Here is a 22884-nt window from a genome sequence, read left to right on the forward strand (position 1 = left end):
GAGCTCCGAAGGGGCCTCCGAAAATGAAAGAACGAATGTATTATTGTTGATCAACAAGAAAAGATGAATGTGCCCATTATGACGGTTGCCACAATTTCGCATAATTCGTCACCAAATGATAAGCTTATGTTATGTTATGTTAAGTTTAAATGATTATTGAAATCTCATGATTTTTACTGCATACTCTTGCTAAGTCTTTAGACTCACTATACTTGAATGGTGCAGGTAATGAGGATGGCATTTATGCATATGTCAATGAGTTCAATGCCGGGCATGAAGAAGAGCAAGGAGTCGGACCGGCGGGCGATGCATGAGTGTGTTATGTGTTGAGAGTGTTTGTGTCAAGTTAATGAACTAAATGTTGTTATGTTGATTGAAGAAAATACGCTTTATGTTTCAAATTGTTATGATTTGGTTTGTAAACTATTCTGAAATGTTTTAAGTAAGGTTTGATGCATGCATACATCTTTCAAAAATTTTCTTTTCCGAACTAGTTTTAACGTCATGTTAGTTTGTAACATCTTCATCGGTTGAGGGTGTAGGACAGTTTGGTATCAGAGCAGTTCGCTCTGGGTTTTCTTGAAACACTCATGCATACTCGCCACGACTCCAACGCTCCGTCTTCATGTCTGTAAGTTATGTGTCTTATGTGATTATGTGTATGATAATGCGATGAGATATATGTATGCATGTTATATGTTAAAGTATATTCACGTTTTGAATCGTGACTGAGCGGTGTGGATAATATTGGACTTTAGGACTATGACATCATGTAGGGAAAACAACACCAACACCATCACCAATTCCGCAAACAAAAACCATAGTGATTGCGGACCAGATAGTGAGAACAATCAAAACAACCAGTTTTTGGCGGGATTAACTGCTCTTCTTCAAGAGCAAAGCCGTGCTCAGGGAGCTCAAATCCAACAGTTGCTTCAAGCCCAAACAACTAATGCTGGAAATAACCATCCTACAGCTAATCAGAACCCTATCTACAAAAGGTTCTTAGAGTTGGGACCACCTGAGTTCAAAGGAGAGACTGATCCTTTGATAGCAGAACAATGGTTCCAAGCTATGGAGACTGATTTTGAATTCATGCAGATCACGGATGCAGATAGATTGAGATGTGCTACCTATATGTTCTGCAATGACGCTCATGTTTGGTGGAATGGAGCCAAAGCAGCGTTGAACCTAACTACCCTTACTTGGAATGGATTCAAGGATGTGTTCTACGGCAAATATTTCACAGTGAGCACCCAAACCCGGTTGGCCAGAGATTTTTTGGAAATCCGTCAAGGAAACATGTCGATTGCGGAGTATGTTAAGAAGTTTGAAAGGGGAAGATACTTTGTACAGATGATTTCTGGTGATCCTGCTGAAGAGTTGAAACATTTTACAGAAGGATTGAATGCCTTCATCAGAAAGGATGTTAGACTAAGTGGAGCGAAATATTACAAAGATGCGGTGGATCAGGCCATGCTATCCGAAAAGGACAGAAACGACATTATCCGAGAGTCACAGGAAAAAAGATCTAGTTATCAGAATCGGGACCAACAAGGAAATTCTAGCAGAAAGAGACCATACCAAGCCCCACCCCAACACCGACCATACCAACAGCAGCGGCCTCGACCTCAAGGGCAGAAACAATTGGCTCTACCAGCACCAAAATCGGCAATTGCACCAACAGCTTGTCAAAAATGTGGAAAAATTCACTCAGGTCAATGCATGGCAGGGACTGGAGTATGTTTCCTTTGCAAAAAGCCAGGGCACTATCGAAAAGATTGCCCTCAATCCAAAGAACCGGTAAGAGGACGAGTTTTTGCAATGGCACATGATCAAGTGGATTCAAATACAACTATAGTTATAGGTATGATTAATGTTTCCAGTAATCCCGCTCATGTCTTAATTGATACTGGAGCTACACATTCATTCATATCTGTTGAATTTGTTAATAAATCGGGTTTAGTACCGGATAAGTCAATATCAGGATTTAGTATATCCTTGCCTTCAGAGGAAGAATTGAGTAGTGATTTGATTATCAGAGGATGCAGTGTACAAATGCAGAGTCACGAGTTACTTGCTGATCTTATTATCCTGAATATGTCTGATTTTGACGTGATATTTGGGATGGATTGGTTGTCTCGATACGAGGCTACTATAGACTGTAAACGAAGAACGGTTTCCTTGAAAACTAAGGATGGAGAACCTTTTCTATTCCATGCCACACCGAAACATAATTCATCTCTTTTAATTTCAGTGGGTAAGGCATGGCAACTGTTGAATAAAGGATGTGCAGGTTTCCTTGCAAGTGTCACTTGCGATCAAGAATTACCTCGGCCGAAACTTGAAGACGTCGAAGTAGTGAGAGATTTACCAGAAGTATTTCCTGATGATATTGCAGGATTACCTCCAGCTAGGGAGGTAGAATTTGGAATTGAATTAATGCCTGGAACCCAACCAGTTTCCAAAGCACCATACAGGTTAGCACCGACTGAAATGAAGGAATTGAAGGAGCAACTACAAGAGCTACTCAATAAAGGCTTTATTAGACCGAGTGTATCGCCTTGGGGTGCACCGGTATTGTTTGTCAAGAAGAAAGATGGGTCTATGAGACTGTGCATCGATTATAGAGAGCTCAATCGAGTAACAGTGAAGAACAAATACCCACTTCCAAGGATAGATGATTTGTTTGATCAGTTACAAGGGGCAGCAGTGTTCTCCAAGATCGATTTGAGATCAGGTTATCACCAATTGAAGGTGAAAGACAAAGATATTCTTAAAACAGCTTTCAGGACTCGTTATGGCCACTACGAGTTCTTAGTCATGCCGTTTGGAGTTACCAATGCACCGGAAGTGTTTATGGATCTTATGAACAGAGTGTTCCAGCCTTTTTTGGATCAGTTTGTCATAGTATTCATAGATGACATACTGATTTACTCTCGTAATTTCGATGAGCATCGTCAGCATCTAACTACAGTCTTGCAGGTTCTGAAAGAAAAACAATTGTTTGCTAAGTTCAGTAAGTGTGAATTTTGGCTGGAACAGATTGAATTTTTGGGTCACCTAGTTTCGGCTAAGGGAATAGAGGTTGATCCAGCAAAGATAGAAGCAATTAAAAATTGGGTTACCCCAAAGAATGCTACAGAGGTACGAAGTTTCTTGGGATTAGCGGGTTACTATACGAGATTCATTCAGGATTTCTCCAAGATAGCGCTGCCACTAACGTCATTAACTCGCAAAAGTGTGAAGTTTGAATGGTCTAATCAGTGTGAGAAAAGCTTTTTAGTGTTGAAGAAAAAGTTGATGACATCACCAGTACTAGCCATACCAGAAGGCATAGGTCGATTCATAGGTCGATTCATAATTTATACAGATGCTTCCAAGAGTGGATTAGGGGCTGTCCTGATGCAAGATGGAAGTAATAGCATATGCTTCACGACAGTTGAAGATTCATGAAAAGAATTACCCTACCCATGACCTCGAATTGGCAGCAGTTGTCTTCGCACTGAAACTGTGGAGACATTACCTTTATGGTGAGAAGTGTCAGATTTTTACCGATCATAAAAGTCTGAAGTACTTCTTCACACAGAAGGAGTTGAACATGAGGCAGAGAAGATGGCTTGAATTGGTGAAAGATTATGACTGTGACATTAGCTACCATCCGGGTAAAACTAATGTAGTAGCAGATGCTTTGAGTCGTAAATATGCAACTTTGAATAGAATGACAACTCAACAAGAGTTGATTGTAGATTTTGAACGACTCAGATTGGAAGTAGTTGAGACAATGGAAGTTTGTGCCTTATCAACCTTAACAATGGTTCCAAGTTTGCTCGACAAGATTCGAACAGGGCAGGCTTCAGACCAGCAATTATTAACTTGGAAACTTAAAGATGAAGCAAAAGGGGGTGCATTGTATACGGTGAAGGATGGGGTCGTGCATCACAAAGGGCGAATGTGGGTACCGGCAGTAAATTCACTGAGGGAAGATGTGATGACTGAGGCTCACATGGTACCATATTCTATTCATCCAGGGAGTACAAAGATGTTCAAGGATTTACAGATGCTATACTGGTGGCCAGGTATGAAGAAAGACATCTTTAAGTTTGTTAGCGAATGTTTGACATGTCAACAGGTGAAAGTTGAACATCAAAGGCCAGCAGGATTTCTGAAACCATTACATATTCCCACTTGGAAATGGGAAGATGTCACAATGGACTTTGTGATTGGACTACCAATTACACAACGAAGAATGAATTCAATATGGATAATAGTTGACAGGTTGACAAAGTCAGCTCACTTCTTACCAGTTAGAAACAACTTCTCGATGAATCAATATGCAGAGTTATATATTCGAGAGGTAGTTAGATTGCATGGAGTTCCAGCAAGGATAGTCTCTGAATCCTAGGTTTACTTCAAACTTTTGGAAGAGTTTACATCATGGATTGGGAACAAAGCTAGCTTTTAGTACAGCTTTTCACCCACAAACAGATGGACAATCTGAACGAGTAATTCAAATACTGGAGGATTTACTCAGGGCTTGCATGATTGACTTTGGAGGAAATTGGGAATCGAAGTTGCCTTTAGTGGAGTTCACCTACAACAATAGTTATCAAGCTACTATTGGAATGGCTCCTTATGAGGCTTTGTATGGAAGAAAGTGTAGGACTCCTCTACATTGGGATGAGATTGGAGAGAGAGCTGTGTTGGGACCAAAAACAGTGCAACAGACAGTTGATATGATAGCAAAAATTAGAGACAAGATGTTGACAACACAGAGCCGTCAGAAAAGCTATGCCGATCGGAGACGTAGGGAATTGGAGTTCCAGGTAGGTGATCACGTATTTTTGAAGGTTTCACCTTGGAAAGGAGTCTTAAGATTTGGGAAGAAAGGAAAGTTGAGCCCAAGATATATAGGACCTTTCGAGATCCTAGACAAGGTTGGAACAAGAGCTTACCGAGTAGCATTGCCTCCAAACTTGGAAGGTGTACACAACGTATTCCATATCTCGATGTTGAGAAAGTATATCTCAAATCCTTCCCATGTCATTCGCCACGATCCAGTTCTATGGACACCAGACTTGTCTTATGAAGAAATACCTATCCAAATTTTGGATACACAAGTCCAAAAGCTGAGAAACAAAGAGATCAAGATGGTAAAGGTCTTATGGCGCAATCAATTAGTGGAAGAGGCTACTTGGGAGACCGAACAAGATATGCGTAGCCGATACCCAGAAATATTTGGTAAGTCGAATTTCGAGGACAAATTCTTTCAAGGAGGGTAGAATTGTAAAGTCCAAAAAATCTATTAAACTTGCTCACGATTATTTAAACATAAATTTTTAATGATTTTATGCCTTAAATTGTTTAAGTTATGATTTAATGATTATGATTTCATGATTATGTTTATCTTACATTTAACAATTTTGATTAAGTAAATGATTCCAGGTAGAGTTCGATTCTGGACTCGCGGGACGAGGCTAACCTAGGAATGAGATAATAGAGTACATTTTTACGAGTATTTTAAGTATGATATTGTTACATTTTTTATAAACGAGTCAAAAGATAGCATTTTTATCAGACGAGTCGAGATGTGTTTCTTTGACTGCATTTTAAGCAATCAATACACGATGTGCATTAATTATGAAAACTACACTTAACAACCTTATACCCTACATGTTAGTGATTCCCTCGACATATTCTATCAGACTTCTTCATTATCCTCCTCTCCCTTACACGATTTTCTCCTCCCCCTCACTATTCATCATCTCCTTCATCAAATCCTTCAAGATTCAAGTGAGTTTTTGGTACCAGTTTTTATTTCGTCCAAGGTTTAGCTCGTCTCCGAAGTTCCGGATCAACTCATCCTCCATTCAAGGCAAGTTTTTAAAGAATTTTATACCACCATTCAAGATATATCTATTTAGATAAGAAATGATGTGTGTTGATGAGTTTTATGCATGATTTTAAAGATTTGAGAAGCATAAAAGCATGAGGTTTATGATATCATGATATGTAAGTCGTTCTTGGGAAATTCTTGATAAATAATGTGTGATGATAGATTCTTATGGTTTGGAGTTGGGAAAGGACTGATTTTGAAGGTGTGTGTTGAATTTTGAAGTGTTGAGTTAGTTTTAGTTAAAGTTTTGAAGCGTTGCATGTGTTGGGTTGTCTCGGATTAGAAACACTTGTTGCAATTTTGTGGATTAAGTCTATTGTATTAATCCAAATGAGATGAGACCAATTTTATTTGAAATATAACTCATATAGCTACAACTTTCATGCTTTGAGTTTTGTCAAAATCATTCTATAAGATTGGCCAAAATCACCCCAAAGTGTGTTAAGTGGTTTGAATTTTTGGCAGTGACACATCTCGGGAGAATAAGCATAACGTTTTACTGAAATATCCAATTAAGGTGAGGGTTTCTGAATTTGAAATCTTAGATCAAGGGCTAAAACTTTTATGTTTACCACATTTTGAAATTCTGGGTTCAAGAACTCTAAATATCAGTGTGAAGGCATAGCCACTGCAGTGCAGCAGAGCTGACAATGCGCAAGTATAGAGCCCCAACGCCTCTCTTCTAGCGCTGAAGCACTGTAGCTTCGAATTAATTTTCTTAAGTTTTTATTTTTGAGTCCTTAATTTATGGTTATGATCTTTTAAGGCTTCTAAAATATATTTAAGAGTTTCTATGCAAAAAGTTTCAAGTTTTAAGTCAAGAACGAAAAGAACGACTTATGTGGACCGATTACGTTATGTGATGCATGTACATGTCTAAGTTTCTTTCATGAAACCTATGTTCAATATGAAAGTATGATTTTTATCATTTATTACATGCATGAAGTTATCGAGTAAAGTTTTATGTTCATGAAACAAAAGTTAAGATGGAAATTATGATGTTTCAATGATGCTTCATGATGAATGAAATGATATGTTGATGAAATGAATAATGATGAAGCATGAATGAATAATGTTATGTTGAATTATGAAGATATAATATGTTGATGCATGAAAATATTTTGATGTCTTATGTGTCCTTGTGGTGGAAATACGGGAACGGTACTCCGGTTTGGGCTCCGGAGGGGCCCTTCCAAATACGGCTCAATGTACGGGTTAGGTCCTCCGGGATGAGCTCCGGAGGGGCCTCCGAAAATGAAAGAACGAATATTACGAGGCGTAATGTCATATGATTGTTGATCAACAAGAAAAGATGAATGTGCCCATTATGACGGTTGCCACAATTTTGCATAATTCGTCACCAAATGATAAGCTTATGTTATGTTATGTTAAGTTTAAATGATTATTGAAATCTCATGATTTTTACTGCATACTCTTGCTGAGTCTTTAGACTCACTATACTTGAATGGTGCAGGTAATGAGGATGACATTTATGCATATGTCGATGTGTTCAATGCCGGGCATGAAGAAGAGCAAGGAGTCGGACCGGCGGGCGATGCATGAGTGTGTTATGTGTTGAGAGTGTTTGTGTCAAGTTAATGAACTAAATGTTGTTATGTTGATTGAAGAAAATACGCTTTATGTTTCAAATTTTTATGATTTGGTTTGTAAATTATTCTGAAATGTTTTAAGTAAGGTTTGATGTATGCATATATCTTTCAAAAATTTTCTTTTCCGAACTAGTTTTAACGTCATGTTAGTTTGTAACATCTTCATCGGTTGAGGGTGTTACACCATGTGGCCATGTTTATTATTTAGCACATGCATGTATGTTTTTACGGAGAATGCATCCAGTATGATGTGAGTCTAGACAGTTTCTATTGGATGAGGTACCCTGATAGATTCGTGTCTAGGGGAGACTCAACCCCTAGTTTTTGCTATCACTTGAAGCGACCACAACGGTGGAGGGCACGCGCTAGTTGATAGGGGAATATACGAGCGACCCCGCGAACTACCTATCCAGCACGGTGCTGTATATTCATGGCGCCCTGAATAAAGTGTTTTAACCATGATTTTGACTTCATTTGCATGCACATATGTGATTATATATCATTGCTTAGCGTACTGAGAATAGTCGCTCGCGTCCAGTTGTTTCTGCATTTTCTGGACACCCCATTCGACGGGGTAGGTGCAGGTGCAGATAGTGCACTCAGTGACTCAGAGGAGTCAGCGACCAGAGAAAGCAACATGATTAGCTGTAGGTTTTACTCTTTGGGTATTTAATCATTCGATTTGGTTGTATATCGGATGTGTGTTTTAGCCGGTTGTATTCCGCCGGCCAGCATTTATTTATTAGCTTCCGCAGTTGTCTCTGATTATTATTGATTGCATGCTTAGTTTAGCACTAATCTCTGATTAGTAGTGGATCCGGGTTGGGTCACTACAATAACTCAATATGATCATGCATGCAGCATAATACCATGTCATAATATATGCAGATAAAATCATGTCATATAAACCATGCAAGCACATAATACATGCATACTCAGTCAGGATATCTCGAACAGTACTTTCGTACCTCAACTACTAGGCAAGCTCTACCAGCTCTAGGTCCACGCCTCTAATCCACACTAAACTTTGAAATGATACTAATATCATTATATTACTCCAAAAGCCTTAACTAAGCTAGGCCACATCTCCTCTACGACGCCTGGATCGCTATGCCACTTCCGAATTCCCAATAGGACGCCTAGAATTTCCTAGATCTAAGCTAGAAGGCTAAGGAATCGAGAAAGAAGAGGTGAGTGGTGCGTTTGAAATGAGGCCTCGGCACCCCTATTTATAGATGGAGTTCGGATCGTCCGAACCCCACTTCGGAGCGTCCGAACACGTTCGAACCATCCGAACCTAACTTCGGATCGTCCAAAGTCCCATCCATACGTAAGCAATGACGTCATCAAGCTGACGTAATCAATGACATCATCAAGCTGACGTAATCAATGACGTAATTCCCAGGTCAGTTTGGATCGTTCGATCCTTCCGTCGGACCGTCCGAACCCGTTCGGAGCCTCCGAAGCCTCATCGGATTGTCCGAACTCCTTCAGACCGTCCGATCTCTTTCTTCGAGCCGTCCGAACTACTCTAAATGGCGATTACGTTCTTAATCCCCTTATTTGATTACGGGCTACTACACCTCTCCACTTGAAAATTGTGAGACCCCGATTCTAATCATCTAATCTCGAATCATAATCAAATAATGATAAACAAAACCCGGGAGAAACAATCACAAAAAAAAAAATCTTTCCAATTGCACTGCGCTCGCGCGAGCTATTCATCTCGCGCGCGCGGCGGCAATAAATCCAGAACCCGGCAACTCAACACGCACGCGCGGGTTAAAACCTCGCTCGCGCGCGGTAAAAATTTCCAGAGACCCAACGGGGCTCGCTCGCGCGCGGGCCATCTGGGCAGAAAAATTCCAGAAATTATGGCATGCTTCCAATCTCAATTCAAAATCCATCCAACATCAATCTAGCATGCTCAAATCCTAATCCAATAACATGCAATCTTTCATATTCATACGATCAACATGATACAAAATTGATTCGAATATTCAATACAACAAATCAAATACAACTCTTCAAATTCTAATATGTTCACGACCAAATTCAACATGCATCTCAATCTTCATGCATTAATTTGAAAGCTTTGAACTAATCAATATCATCAAACAAACTTCTATATTCAATATCCTATACATCCAAGTTCTAAACGTGCTTTCAAAACATAAACTAGATTGGCATGCACTTTCCATTTATAACTCGAAGTCTCACTTCTAATCTTCATTCTCGTTCTATCCATGTCGTCTCTGACTCGATCATGCCCCACCTGTTGCCAAGTACACATACAAACAAAGACAACAACCGGATAATCCGGTGAGAATACAATTCTCAGTAAATGAGACTATCATGCATATCCAATAAACATATCAATCATGATATGCATCAATCCAAGTCATATATCAACTTCAGATATAAATAAAGTAATTCATTCAAGTACTGAATTAAAATGATATGCATGACTTTAAAATCTCTTGATTATCATACTCAGATAATCAAATGGAATTCTTCTTTCTTTCTTTCTTCGGTTTGGGATCCCCTCTCGAGATGGACGTGGTATGTTTTAATCCTCTAGACTCCAGAGCATTATAGTGAGCTACTCGAGAATGTAGCAAATCGCCTACCAGCCACTCAACTTCAATCATCAATTCATAATAGCATTCAATCATGCTTTCATTCATCAATTCAAATAACCATTCAATCATGATTTCATCAATATAAATGCATATGTAATCTCATGCATTCAATTATCATTTCATCCATCAATACAAATAATCATTCAATCATGCAAGTATGTGAATTTCTTCGGAACACTCGGATAAAGTCTAATTTGAGTTAATCATTCCATTCAAGTTTGAGTCGTCTTTTACCTTATTCGCTTTGAAGGTACTTCAATCTGAAATCAATAACAAGGATAATCATCAATATCCTATCGAACTCATTCAAAACTCAAACAACTTCTTCAATCGATAAATAAGAAACTCGATACTGTACCGACTTCAATCTTCCAAACTGTCCAAAGCTGCTACCTCGCAACTCTGCTGACTTCAATTCAATCTATCAGAAGAAGTCAAATAGGATCAATATCGACATCAAAAACTCAATCAAACTCGATACGATCAAAACATCGAAACGATTCCAAAACTCAAAATGACGGCATAACGGCAATAAACTGATCAAATCGGAAACGCAGACAGCAATTCAACAACTCAATCTACTTATTCCAATCCTCAAACATCAATTCCAACACAATCCCAACACATCACAAAAACATGATTTTCGAAAATAACAAGAAAAATCATATCAAATCCATTCGTCGCTAGATCTTCGAACCGTCTTAGATATACTATCACAGCTATCTCATAATCATCCTCTCTGAATATAAATCAATTCTAAAGACATCCAAAAATTCAAACTTCTCAAAATTAGGATAAACTTACTTCCAAACGAAGCACTCGTCGTTGTGATCGTAGATATCAAGTCAGAAATCAATTCTATCGGACGGATTGAGCTAGAACTGAAATCACAAAAGCTTGGGAAGCTTTTCTCACGCCAAAGATGGAGGATGGCGGTTTGGTGGAGGTGATGAAGTGAAAAATTCAAGTCAAATCCTTTTAAATATCTAATAAATCCCAAATTTGCATTTTAGTCCCTGAAAATTCTGAAAATTGCATTCTAGTCCTTGATCAAAATTAAATCAACCCTCGACTTCTAAAATCTCTGATTATCTCAAATAAAGTCTATTAAGATAACTTTGGGGCGTTACAATTCTCCCCCTCTAAGAATCGATTTTTTCCTCGAAATCAAACACGATTCTAACACAAGGTCGAGACTAGACTCGAAGGACTGCAATAAGAATTTACTTCTCAGGACTAAGTCCAGAGTGTGCTTCAATCTAACTCTGAATCATTCGTCTCAATCAGTTCGACATCTCAATCAATCAGAGAATGTCAGAATTTCCAGTCATCTAATTCATCATCACTCCAACCGTCTATCAAAAGTCATCTCATCCTTGTCAGAAAAATCCTTCTAATTCAGTCACAATTCAAGTCATCTTTCGTTCTAAATCAAGTGACAAAGGAAATTCATCTCAAAAATCAAATCGATCATAATCTCCTCTCGTACAACTTCTAAAAAGTACCTTCAATCAATCATCAAATTTGACGTTGTACGAAATCTCCACAAGAATCAAGATTTCTGCCAACTAGTGCTAAGTCGAGCACTGCAACTCATGGCAATTCCTCTAAAGTTTGATTCATCTGTTCTGGCTGTCCGTTGTTCTGAGGGTATCGAATCGAAACAAGTTGTAATCAACAACAAAAATCTCTTCGAAGTCTATGCCGAAAGAACAACTACAACAAAGATCTCTGTCTAAACAGAAAAACTTCGGCAATTTGAGACATCTGACAACCTCTGACAAAATATCAATTCTCTCCTCTTCATCATAATCATTCTGTACAGAAAACTGTAATGCATTCCATCAATCAGTCAATCAAAATCAGACAGTAGATGAATAAGAATAACTCCAAAATTTCAATAAAAAGAAATCCCAGCACTGAAAATCAGAATACAAGAGAACAGATAATCTAAATTCCATCATCAGATAATAAGATCTAAGAAATTCATTCGGTCCATTCAAAATTCAAACATCGAAATTAGTCTACAACTGATCGGTGTACAATTCTGAAAAGATTGTAGAAAGCTCTGTACAATCAGTACAATTCTCATAACCAAAAACCAGAAATTCATCAATAAGAACTCCTAATTTCACTAATACTTCTGAGAGATTCGGTCAACAGAAAATTCTTCAACAATAAAGGAGTATTCTTCAAATCAAACGGCCTGTCAAAGCTCAAAACGGCCATACCTCAATTCGGAAACGATTTTGAGAAAGTTCTCTTCACGAACTTCCTGAAGATGAAATTCAGATCCCCATCAGTGTCAACTCATCCTGACAAATGGGACCAATCTAGAAGTTCATCCCGAACAACTTCCGTCGTTCAATAACCACTGGCGCATCAACCAGTTCAGGTTACAATACAATACATCATCTGTAAAGCTTCGAGAGTTCGTTCATACTATTCTGTAACAACAGTCGTTCAACAAAATAAATCAAGAATTCTTAGAATCGAGAATTCTTAACGAAAGATTCCATCAATCGCTCAATGATACTCTGATGACATCTTATCTCGGACTCACAAAGTAGCCTTGCTACAAAAATCATCGTATTGTGATCCCAATTCCATTCTGAATCAGAATGGACTGTACAACAAAAAATCGGATCGTTCTTTCTCTGACTGTTGTCAGTTCAAAACATCAGAAGCCATACTTCGAACTTCATTCTTCATCTTCCTCTATTCGATCTGATTCCTCAATTCATCAAACGTCTTCCAATCATCTGGAAGAACTCTGAATAACTACAAAGTGCCAATCTCCTAATACTCTGTCTCAAACCGAAACATCTGGCACAACTACGTTATTCGCTAATAAGGCATCGAAATAAACCTGAACTCAGATTAAACTCAGATCTGATCTATCTTCATCGAATTTTGAAAGGTCGAATCAGATTCCAAAGCGTTCTCAATCTTCTCAATCATCTCTGGTTCGAAGTCAAATGAAGGAGTCAAGATAAACGTTCCATATGTTCCAGACTCTATCATAAGTGCATCAATCATCTGACAAAGAAGACAACTGAAGTAGATAAAATAAGTTCAGATTATACAGCTTAAGATCTTAGCTGTTACAATCAATTCTCCGGATAACAAAAGAATTCGCAGTCAGATTAATCATCATATCTATAACTCTCTTTCTCTACTCAATCAGTTCGGACTGCGACAATCAAAACTTCTATCTTCCAAGATCAGAACAGATTACTGAAATGATCTTCCAAGCAATATGATCTCTGTGAGACTCAAATCGGAAACTAACATTGCATCTCAAGCGTCTTTAACTTTTTCGATGCTCAAGTCAACAAGGAATTCTTCTGAACAAAAATAAGTCTCAACTCTCAATAAGAAGGAGTGCAAAGCACCAAAAAGTCATTAAAGATACAACTGCACAGAAGAACATAATATGCTGAGTATTCATCTAATCAACAATAAGAATTTCTCAAAGGATTCGCGATAGAACTCGCTAAATCCAAGAATCTTCAAATTCTGATAAGGACGTTGATCCAGATCAATTCATAACAGCTCCAGTCTCGAGGTGTTCAATAAAATTCCATCTTCTTAGAGAAAAGATCGAGGACAAGAAAACTCGGTCTTAATAAGATTCAGACATCAAAAAAATAGCATAATCGATCGGCATGCAAATCTGCGAACAATTCTTAAAGAATCTGAAAGATCAATACAGCTCTTCGAAAGATAATAGATTCATCGATAAGAATACTCAAGAACTCATCTACAAACCTCTAGAAGATTCAGTTCAAAGGACTCATAAACATTGCAAATGAAAATTCCAATTCAATCTGTACGATAACAATTCAAATCGGTCGTACCTTATTCTGAATTCGATCTCTGAAACTTCTTCTCTTCAGATTATCAGTCGATGATGTCTGATCAAAAATTTCAACGCTGAACTCATCCTCTCAACTCGGAGGCAATCTAGAATCTCAACTAGAACAACAACAGCAAACTCAACAACTCTGCTAAATCAACCAACACGGCTGATTGAAGACATCATCTGCATACCTCAAACATTCTCCGTACCTTACTATAACAAACGTTAATCGACAATCAATAAGAAAGGAATTCTTAACTTAGGAATTCTTACCGGATGAGAAAATCCACTCGTCTTATCATCTCAGATCCGAATCTGCCAACAATCTAAAATCAACCTCGGTTGCCCTGTACTCGGTTAATATACTACATTGATAATATAATCAGAATCTGATAACCGAAGTATAGTACTGTTCAGTACAATCAACTCTCATCGAAACAAAATTTCACAATTTCGAACTAAACTCATCGCAACTAGTTCAGATACTCAACAGTAGAGGAAGAATCAATCTAACTTTTCCACAAGAAGAAAAGTTGCATCAATATCTATCAGCAAAAGAGTCGAAAGACTAAAATCAAACATTTACCTTGTTTCTCTAAGGCTTTCTTCTTCGATATCCACCAATTTCGCAATGTCTGAAGTTGGTAACCAACTAATTGAATTTGTCGTTCGTCGGTGTAGTCTAGAGAATCAAACAACTGATCGATCTCTGCAATAAACTACTCACCCAAAATCATCCTCAGAACTCCTCATAGTTAAAGGGTTAACAGACTGAAATGTAGTAACCCAGAACTCATTTTAAGATAATAATATGTTAAACAAGATTAAGGGTTGGTAATTAATCAATTTCGGAGTGTTATTGGACTTCGGAAGGAAAATTTGGGCTTTTGACTTTGGGCCGGATCGGAAGCTCTGAACCCAGATCGGAAGCTCCGATCCTAGCCACTTCGGAAGCTCAGCGAAAGCACGAGATCGGAAGCTCCGATCCAGGAATGGAAGTTCCGATCTCCGGCTGCCAGCTTTGCCCGATGACTCAGCCGCGAGTTTTGACAAGTGTTGATCGGGGGTGAGATCGGAAGCTCCGATCATCGGATCGGAAGTTCCGATCCTGGCGTGTTCTGCATGCACGCAATGAGCTGGATCGGAAGCTCCGATTCTGAAATCGGAAGTTCCGATCCTGGCCGGGAATTTTGCCTATAAATAGGTCTCGTTCGATTTCATTTTGAAATACGAATTCTCGAATTTCTTTCTTCAGTTGTATAGTGTGAGATATACACTTGAGGGCCCTATCGGTTATAATAGAGGTTCTGGAATAACCAAGGTGTGGTTATAGTCATCCGGGACTAGCGACTTCAAAGGGCTAACTACGGACGAAGGTATGGTCCGGGAATCTATTTAAGTTGTGGGAGTACTTATTAACTTAGTTAAGGCTTATAGAATTTATGTAGTGATACGGTGAACTTTTGAATATAGGCTTGGAACCTAGGATCCTACTTTACTTGAACTAGCCTAGAGGTACGTACATATTGACTGAGATTGCCAGCGAGTATACATGTTTATATGTTGCATTTATTTGGCATTATTATATGGCAAGAGATATGATTTATCGCTTTCTATACTCATATGTCATGTGCATATACACGTTGAGTCTATACCTTATTATACCTGATTATAGAGCCGCTCAGCTCTATACTCGATAGTCAGTCACTGAGAGTACCGCGACGGCGGGGGCATTTATGTTTGTCTACTCTGGTGTACTAGACGAGTATGGTTGCACCCAAAGGTTGATCCGTGCGGTGGCAGCACTCATGTGGCGCCGGTACTGAGCATGACTTTTCAGATGACCCTTTACCAGTCATCATGTTGTATGCATCATATATTTACGTGTACTCATGTCTATGGGCGTTAGCACTCACATCCTAGTTGTTATCTTGGACACCCTATTCCATGGGGCAGGTCGCAGGATGGACGGATCTGGTAGTTCAAGGCAAGACTAGGGAGCGGGATCCTTGAGGATTTTATTATACAACAGGATTCGATATAGCTGTATAATGTTTACTGTTTAAGTTTTCGATTTGGTTGTATCACTACAGTATTAAGCCTGGATTATTTACTAAGCTGATATGTAAATTATGAATTATGTTTCCGCACGTTTTTTACTCTGGTAAGTATTTTGCTGTATTAAGTTTAATTCATGCTATTAGTTGCCAGTTAGTAGGTGATTCCATGCAGGGTCACTAAATTTTTGGTATCAGAGCATGCTTAGATTTTGGGATTAGTACTTGGGATTTAGTCTAGTCTTGAGTAATTCTTGCGCATTTGGGATTTTAATGTGAAATTCTTTTCAGGATATGGCTGACGAGAGTCATGGTAGTGTTGGCCAGGGAGGTGGTCATCATCATCGTCATCACCGCCATCATGATGATCAACATCGTCATCATGAGGGTAGACGTCGCTACTCTATCAATAAATTCATGCAAGTAGGACCGAAACCCTTGGCGGGAGGTGAGAATCCTGAACAAGCTAGAAGCTGGATGTCTAAACTCGAGAGTACTTTCCGAGCTTTCGATTGCACTGAGGAGCAGAAATTGGAAGTTCTAGAATTCGTTCTAGAGGATCGAGCACATTTTTGGTGGGATGCCAAGGCTGCTCAGGCACGTACTGAGAGAGGACAAGTGACTTGGGGGGATTTCTGTCGGGAGTTTCAGAAATTGTATTTTCCTCTGGCTGTTCGCCAAGCATGATCTATGGAGTTTCTTACTTTGAGGCAAGGATCGATGACTATTGATCAATATCAGCAACGATTTCTTGATCTGCTACCTTTCAGTCCTCATATCAATGAGAGTGATGCGTCGAAGTATGATATCTTTCTACAAGGTTTGAACCAAGATATCTACTCTCAAGTTGTCGTCTGTGATGACCCAGTATCTTTTGAGACTTTGGTGAACCGTTGCCGTCTTGTGGAGACTAGCAACAGGAATGCACAGCTGATGATGCCAGCACAGCCTAGTGGATCTTTTGAGCCTCGAGCTCAATCTGTTGTGCAATCTGGACCTACGTCTTCTTCTACTCCTACTACTTTATCTGGATCTCGTGGTTCACGAGGTATGTTCCGTTTTGGAAAGAAGAAGAAGAAGAAGGAGGAGTTTTGTAGCCATTGTGGAGGGAATCATCCTGCAGCTTCATGTCGGAGAGCTACTGGTGCTTGTTATATTTGCGGTCAGCAGGGACATCTGCGGAGAGATTTTCCTCAGCGCATGGGTTCTGCTAGTGGATCGGGATCATAGGTTGGATCTCAGGCTTCTATTGTTCCACATCAGCAGCCAGCACCACAGAGTTCTTCTGGTTATCGTCCACAGACTCAAGGGCAGGTGTTTGCTCTGTCTCAGGAGCAGGCTACAGAGGGAAGCGATCGCATGTTGGCAGGTACCTTTCTGTTATGTGGTATTCCTGCACTTGTATTAATTGATACTGGAGCATCTCATTCCTTTATTTCTAGTCGCTTTTTTAAGAGACATAGATTACCTTATGTATCATTAGATATGGATTTAGTTGTATCTACTCCGTTGGAGCAGAAGATAGTAACTAAGTGTCTAGTGATGGGTTGCCTTCTAGAGTTTGAGGGTAATTTGTTAATAGCTAATTTGATGATATTAGCGATGGCAGATTTTGACTGTATCTTGGGAATAGATATGCTGACTTTGTATCACTTTACTGTGGATTGTTATCAGCGTCTGGTACAGTTTCGTCCAGATGAGGGTGATAGCTGGTATTTTTATGGTGAGGGTGCGCGACCTCCGATGCCACTTGTTTTGGCTCTGAAGGCATGTCATGTCTTGGAGTCAGGTGGGGAGGGCTACCTCATCTATGCAGTTGATATGTCCACGAGTAGTACGGGTATTGATCAGTTACCAGTTGTCAGTGAGTTTCCTGATGTATTCCCTGATGAGATTCCTGGTTTTCCTCCGGTGCGAGAGGTTGAATTTGGTATTGATTTAGTACCAGGAACTACGCCTATATCCCGAGCACCTTATCATCTGGCACCGTCAGAGATGAGGGAATTGAAACAGCAGTTGCAGGATCTGCTTGATAAGGGATATATTCGTCCGAGTGTTTCTCCGTGGGGAGCACCTGTTTTGTTTGTCAAGAAGAATGATGGATCGATGCGATTGTGTATTGATTACAGGCATTTGAATCGTGTCACCATTAAGAATAAGTATCCTTTGCCACGAATTGATGATCTGTTCGATCAATTACAGGGTACTTCTGTTTATTCTAAGATAGATCTGAGATCTGGATACCATCAGATGCGGGTACGAGACTCAGATATATCTACGACTGCTTTCAGGACCAGATATGGGCATTATGAATTTCTAGTGATGCGATTCAGTTTGACGAATGCACCGGCAGTCTTCATGAATCTGATGAATATGATATTTCGAGAATATCTGGATAGATTTGTCATCGTCTTCATGGATGATATTCTTGTCTATTCTCATGAGAAGGATGAGCATGCACAGCATTTAAGGATTGTTTTACAGACGTTACGAGATAAGCAGCTGTATGCGAAATTGAGCAAGTGTGAATTTTGGCTTGATCGGGTTGTGTTTCTCGGTCATGTAATTTCTAGTGAAGGAATATCTGTTGATCCAAGTAAGATAGAGGCAGTGCTGAACTGGTCTCGTCCGACGATGGTTGCTGAGATTCGTAGTTTCTTGGGTCTAGCTGGATATTATCGTCGGTTCATCGAGAATTTTTCACAGTTGGCCAGGCCTTTGACTCAGCTTACTCGGAAAGATGTTGCCTTCATATGGTCCTCGGATTGTGAGGAGTCATTTCATGAGCTGCGTAGACATCTTACTACTGCACATGTGCTAGCTCTACCTTCTGGATCAGGAGGTTATGTTGTCTATACTGATGCCTCTGGTCAGGGGTTAGGATGTGTTCTGACACAACATGGACATGTTATTGCCTATTCTTCTCGACAGTTGAAGACGCATGAGAGTAATTATCCAGTGCATGATCTCGAGTTAGCCGCCATTGTATTTGTGCTCAAGATTTGGAGGCATTATCTTTATGGCGAGAAATTTGAGATATTCACGGATCACAAGAGTCTGAAATATTTATTCACTCAGGCGGAGTTGAATATGCGACAGAGACGCTGGATGGATCTTTTGAAGGATTATGATTGTGAAATCAAATATCATCCAGGTTCTGTTAATCTTACTGCTGATGTCTTGAGTCGGCAGGTGAGACTTTCTGCACTTCAGACTAGTGAAGTATCTCATATGATTCAAGAGTGTTGTTCATTGAGTTTTACACTCAAGCACAAGAAAGGGAGGAATGGGATTCGTTTGTATACTATTCTATCTGAGCCAGCATTTTATTCTCGGATCAGAGATGCTCAGATATCTGATGTTAAGACTCAGCGTTTGGCACGTCTAGCCAATGGAGTTAATACATCTGGATTCCATTTTCAGGCAGATGTTTTATTGTGCTTATCTAATCGAGTGGTTGTACCTAATGATGCGGAGCTCAGGAATAATATTCTTTCTCAAGCTCACAGGAGTCGATTATCAGTTCATCCTGGAAGCATGAAAATGTATAAGGACTTGCGAACTAGATTCTGGTGGAAAGGGATGAAGCGAAGTGTGTATCAATTTGTTTCGAGATGTTTGGTTTGTCAACAGGTCAAGGCTGAACATCGACGACCAGGTGGATTACTGCAGAATCTTGAGATTACCGAATGGAAGTGGGAGCATGTGACTATGGACTTTGTTACCCACTTGCCTATGACGTCACGTCAGTGTGATGCTATCTGGGTTGTCGTTGACCGTTTGACAAAATCAGCACACTTTATTCCTTATAACCGGGAGTATTCTTATGATTGCATGGCACGCTTATATATCCAAGAGATAGTGAGATTACATGGGATTCCAGTGAGCATAGTTAGTGATAGAGACCCGCGATTTACCTCATGCTTTTGGGGTAGTTTTCAGGAGGCGTTGGGTACCACTCTAAGTTTGAGCACTGCATATCATCCAGAGACTAAAGGACAGTCAGAGCGGACGATTCGTACGCTGGAGGATATGCTACGTTCTTCTGTCATGGATTTTGGCTTATCTTGGCAGGATCAGTTACCTTTGATCGAATTTGCCTACAATAACAGTTATCATCGTAGTATTGATATGGCACCTTTCAAGGCATTGTACGGTTTGACTGGTCGGGTATGTTTTGGGTACGGCTTGACACGGCCCGGACACGTTTTCCGGGTATGTTTGGACTAAATTGCAAGTAATTAAAAGTTTCAAGGGTTAAATTGAAAAATATAAATTTTTTGAGTACTATTTAATAAATAGAATAAAATTTATTGGGCTTAAAAAAGCCCTAAATTAGCCAATAGCCATTCTTTCTTCTCGTTCCCCATTCTTCTGCTTCTCTTATCGCGATCATCACCACCCTCACTTCTTGAAGTTTTCTGCTCGCCGGTCGCCGCCGTCGCATATCGTAGGCCTGAGCGGGATCCTTTTCAAAAATGGTCCCTCCAGCAGCAGAATCCACAGACAATCGAGTAGGTGTGTTCAGACCATTGTAGAACCACTCAATCTGCTCTCAATCTGCAAAATTGTGGTTAGGACAACGTCTAAGTAATTCTTTGTACCTTTCCCATGCTTCATACAACTGCTCAGAATCATGCTGCCGAAAAGTACTAATCTCGATCTTCAGTTGGGTGGACTTGACAGGTGGAAAATATTTTGCAAGAAACTTGACTGCCATGTCTTCCCAAGTAGTTATGCACCCCAACGGCAGAGATTGCAGCCAATTCCTTGCCTGATCCCTGAGAGAAAAAGGAAACAAACGCAGTCTAATTATATGATCAGAAACTCCATTAAATTTTACCGTGTCTGTTATCTCCTTGAATGTCCTCAAGTGTAGGTGAGGATCTGCAGTAGTGCTTCCATTAAATTGGTTCGATTGAACCATGTTGATTAACGCCGGCTTCAGTTCAAAATTGTTGGCGTTAATGGTCCCTCGAGCGATTCCAGAATAGTGAGCCTGGATGGTCGGTTTGAAGTGGTATCTGATTGGAACCACGGGAGGTTGTTGTACTTCTTCTTCAGCCATGTTCCTCAGTTCTTCTCTCCTCTCTCTTCTCAAAGCACGTGCAGTTCGTTCGATCTCCGGATCAAACAGTAGTGAATTTTCGCTTTGAGACCTTCGCATAAACTGCACTTCAAGAAAAATAGAAACAATCAGCAACTAAAAATAAAAATAAAAACTCTAAATTAAAATCTAGACTAATTGTTAACAAGACTAAATTAATTTCAAAAATTACTCCCCGGCAGCGGCGCCAAAAACTTGTTGTGAAAAATTCCTCGCAAGCGTACGAGTGTCAAGTTTTAATATAGTGAATGAATCAAGTATCGTTCCCACAGAGATTAAATTGAAAATATTCAGTACTTGTAATTATAATAGTCCCAATTTTATTTAGAAAATTGAATTTTAGAGGTTTGCAAATAAATAAAATAAAAGATGATTTTATAGCACGCACACAATTTTCAGAGATTAATAATCAGAGGAAAAATGGTTTAGAGGTTTAGATTTTATCTGGTTTCAACAACAATCATTTCTAAATAATTTAGTTTCATGAATTCCTTTCAATTAATAGCCAAGAACACTTAGATTATTCTATTTCCCTCTCTCGAGCATCAAATAGAGTGTATCAACTACAGTTCAATTCCAATATCTCTATTAAGAATTTAATTGCAGTGATCTATTTTAAAACAATGTTCTTCCTAAAACTCCATTAACGCTATATACTCTCTCGAGCTATATAATAATTAACGGTGTTAATTCTATCTGTCCTATTCAAAATCTCATCTGTCGAGTACCGGATTCCAAATAAATATTACAAATCAATTATTGATCAAATAATTGAAACGACAATCAAAACTAGAAAGAACAATTAATCTAAGGGAATTCAATTCAATAAAATCAAAAACTCATGAAAGTGTCTACACCAGGTTCCATCCGACCTCTAGACTCTAAAAGATTAGTTCATAATAAAATTCAAATAAAACCAATTCATGTTCAAAAATCCAGACATGAATTCAGAATTAAATAAATAAAAGAAGAAATCAAATCCATCGTCGACGCCGTGTCCGGTTGATCGAGCTCCGTCTTCGTTCTTCACGTTAAAGCACAAATTTCTTCCTCCAGAAATCACGATCTGTTCTTCTCTGTGTGAATTGTCCGGCCCTGTGCGTGCGGCTTCCTTTCAATTCTGATTCCAGAATTCCTTTTATATTGTACGCGTCAAAAGGCCCAAATAAGAAAGCCCAAAGAATTTCACGTTTCTTTTCCTTTTCTTTCTTCTCTTCACAGCTTTTCTTTTCTCTTTTGTTATTTTCTTCACTTTTTCTCCTTTTATTTCACAAATCTTCTTTTTCTTCATCTTTCATCGTCAATTTATAAATTCCCTACAATCACAAATACAACAAAACTCACGCATAAATCTGCTCGAAACAAATATTTAATAATTAAAATCATATATAAATTAAGTGTATAAAATACACTTATCAATAATTCAATACAAATGTAGTTATAGAGTTATACAATATTCGAACTAATAGAACATGCTCCATACAAGAGTTCAACTTCTAACAACAACGAGTCCTCATTTCTATCATATCAACACCTAGCCATGCGATCTCTGACTCGGTCCTGCCCCACCTGTTGCCAAGCACACACACAAAGATAAGACAACAGCCGGATAAACCGGTGAGAATAACTCCCAGTATAAGAGACAAACATGCTATATCAAATAACCATCTCAAGTAATGATATAAAAAACTCACACATAATCAAATGAAA

At 39.1% G+C, this 22884-nt stretch overlaps 2 protein-coding genes and 1 non-coding gene across 3 annotated transcripts; all 3 read left to right on the plus strand.

Moving 5' to 3' along the window:
• Positions 1-762: 762 nt before the first annotated feature.
• On the plus strand, positions 763-3456 carry LOC140888016 (uncharacterized). Its single transcript, XM_073295689.1, has 4 exons — positions 763-1867; positions 1967-2480; positions 2877-3087; positions 3268-3456. The coding sequence occupies exons 1-4, from the start codon at positions 763-765 to the stop codon at positions 3454-3456; spliced, it is 2019 nt and encodes a 672-aa protein (XP_073151790.1).
• A 265-nt stretch (positions 3457-3721) lies between these two features.
• LOC140888017 (uncharacterized) lies at positions 3722-5282 on the plus strand. The gene is made up of 3 exons (XM_073295690.1): positions 3722-4009; positions 4133-4278; positions 4664-5282. Exons 1-3 carry the CDS (start codon positions 3722-3724, stop codon positions 5280-5282), a joined length of 1053 nt encoding a protein of 350 aa, XP_073151791.1.
• A 15350-nt stretch (positions 5283-20632) lies between these two features.
• Positions 20633-20738, plus strand: LOC140893641 (small nucleolar RNA R71). Its single transcript, XR_012153235.1, has one exon. It is a non-coding gene; the product is annotated as a small nucleolar RNA R71 (small nucleolar RNA).
• The last annotated feature ends 2146 nt before the right edge of the window (positions 20739-22884 follow it).

The sequence above is a fragment of the Henckelia pumila genome, chromosome 3 (assembly GCF_033568475.1).
Source record: "Henckelia pumila isolate YLH828 chromosome 3, ASM3356847v2, whole genome shotgun sequence".
NCBI classification, from domain to species: Eukaryota; Viridiplantae; Streptophyta; class Magnoliopsida; order Lamiales; family Gesneriaceae; genus Henckelia; species Henckelia pumila.

What these genes read in the sequence shown, in the direction of transcription:
- LOC140888016 (XM_073295689.1), top strand. Translation starts at nt 763, where the DNA reads ATGACATCATGTAGGGAAAACAACACCAACACCATCACCAATTCCGCA. An exon ending in AAATACAACTATAGTTATAG is followed by an intron (nt 1,868 to 1,966) that starts GTATGATTAATG and finishes AATCGGGTTTAG; the next exon opens with TACCGGATAAGTCAATATCA. An exon ending in TTTCGGCTAAGGGAATAGAG is followed by an intron (nt 3,088 to 3,267) that starts GTTGATCCAGCA and finishes TGGTCTAATCAG; the next exon opens with TGTGAGAAAAGCTTTTTAGT.
- LOC140888017 (XM_073295690.1), top strand. Translation starts at nt 3,722, where the DNA reads ATGACAACTCAACAAGAGTTGATTGTAGATTTTGAACGACTCAGATTG. An exon ending in TGATGACTGAGGCTCACATG is followed by an intron (nt 4,010 to 4,132) that starts GTACCATATTCT and finishes ACATGTCAACAG; the next exon opens with GTGAAAGTTGAACATCAAAG. An exon ending in ATATGGATAATAGTTGACAG is followed by an intron (nt 4,279 to 4,663) that starts GTTGACAAAGTC and finishes AAGAAAGTGTAG; the next exon opens with GACTCCTCTACATTGGGATG.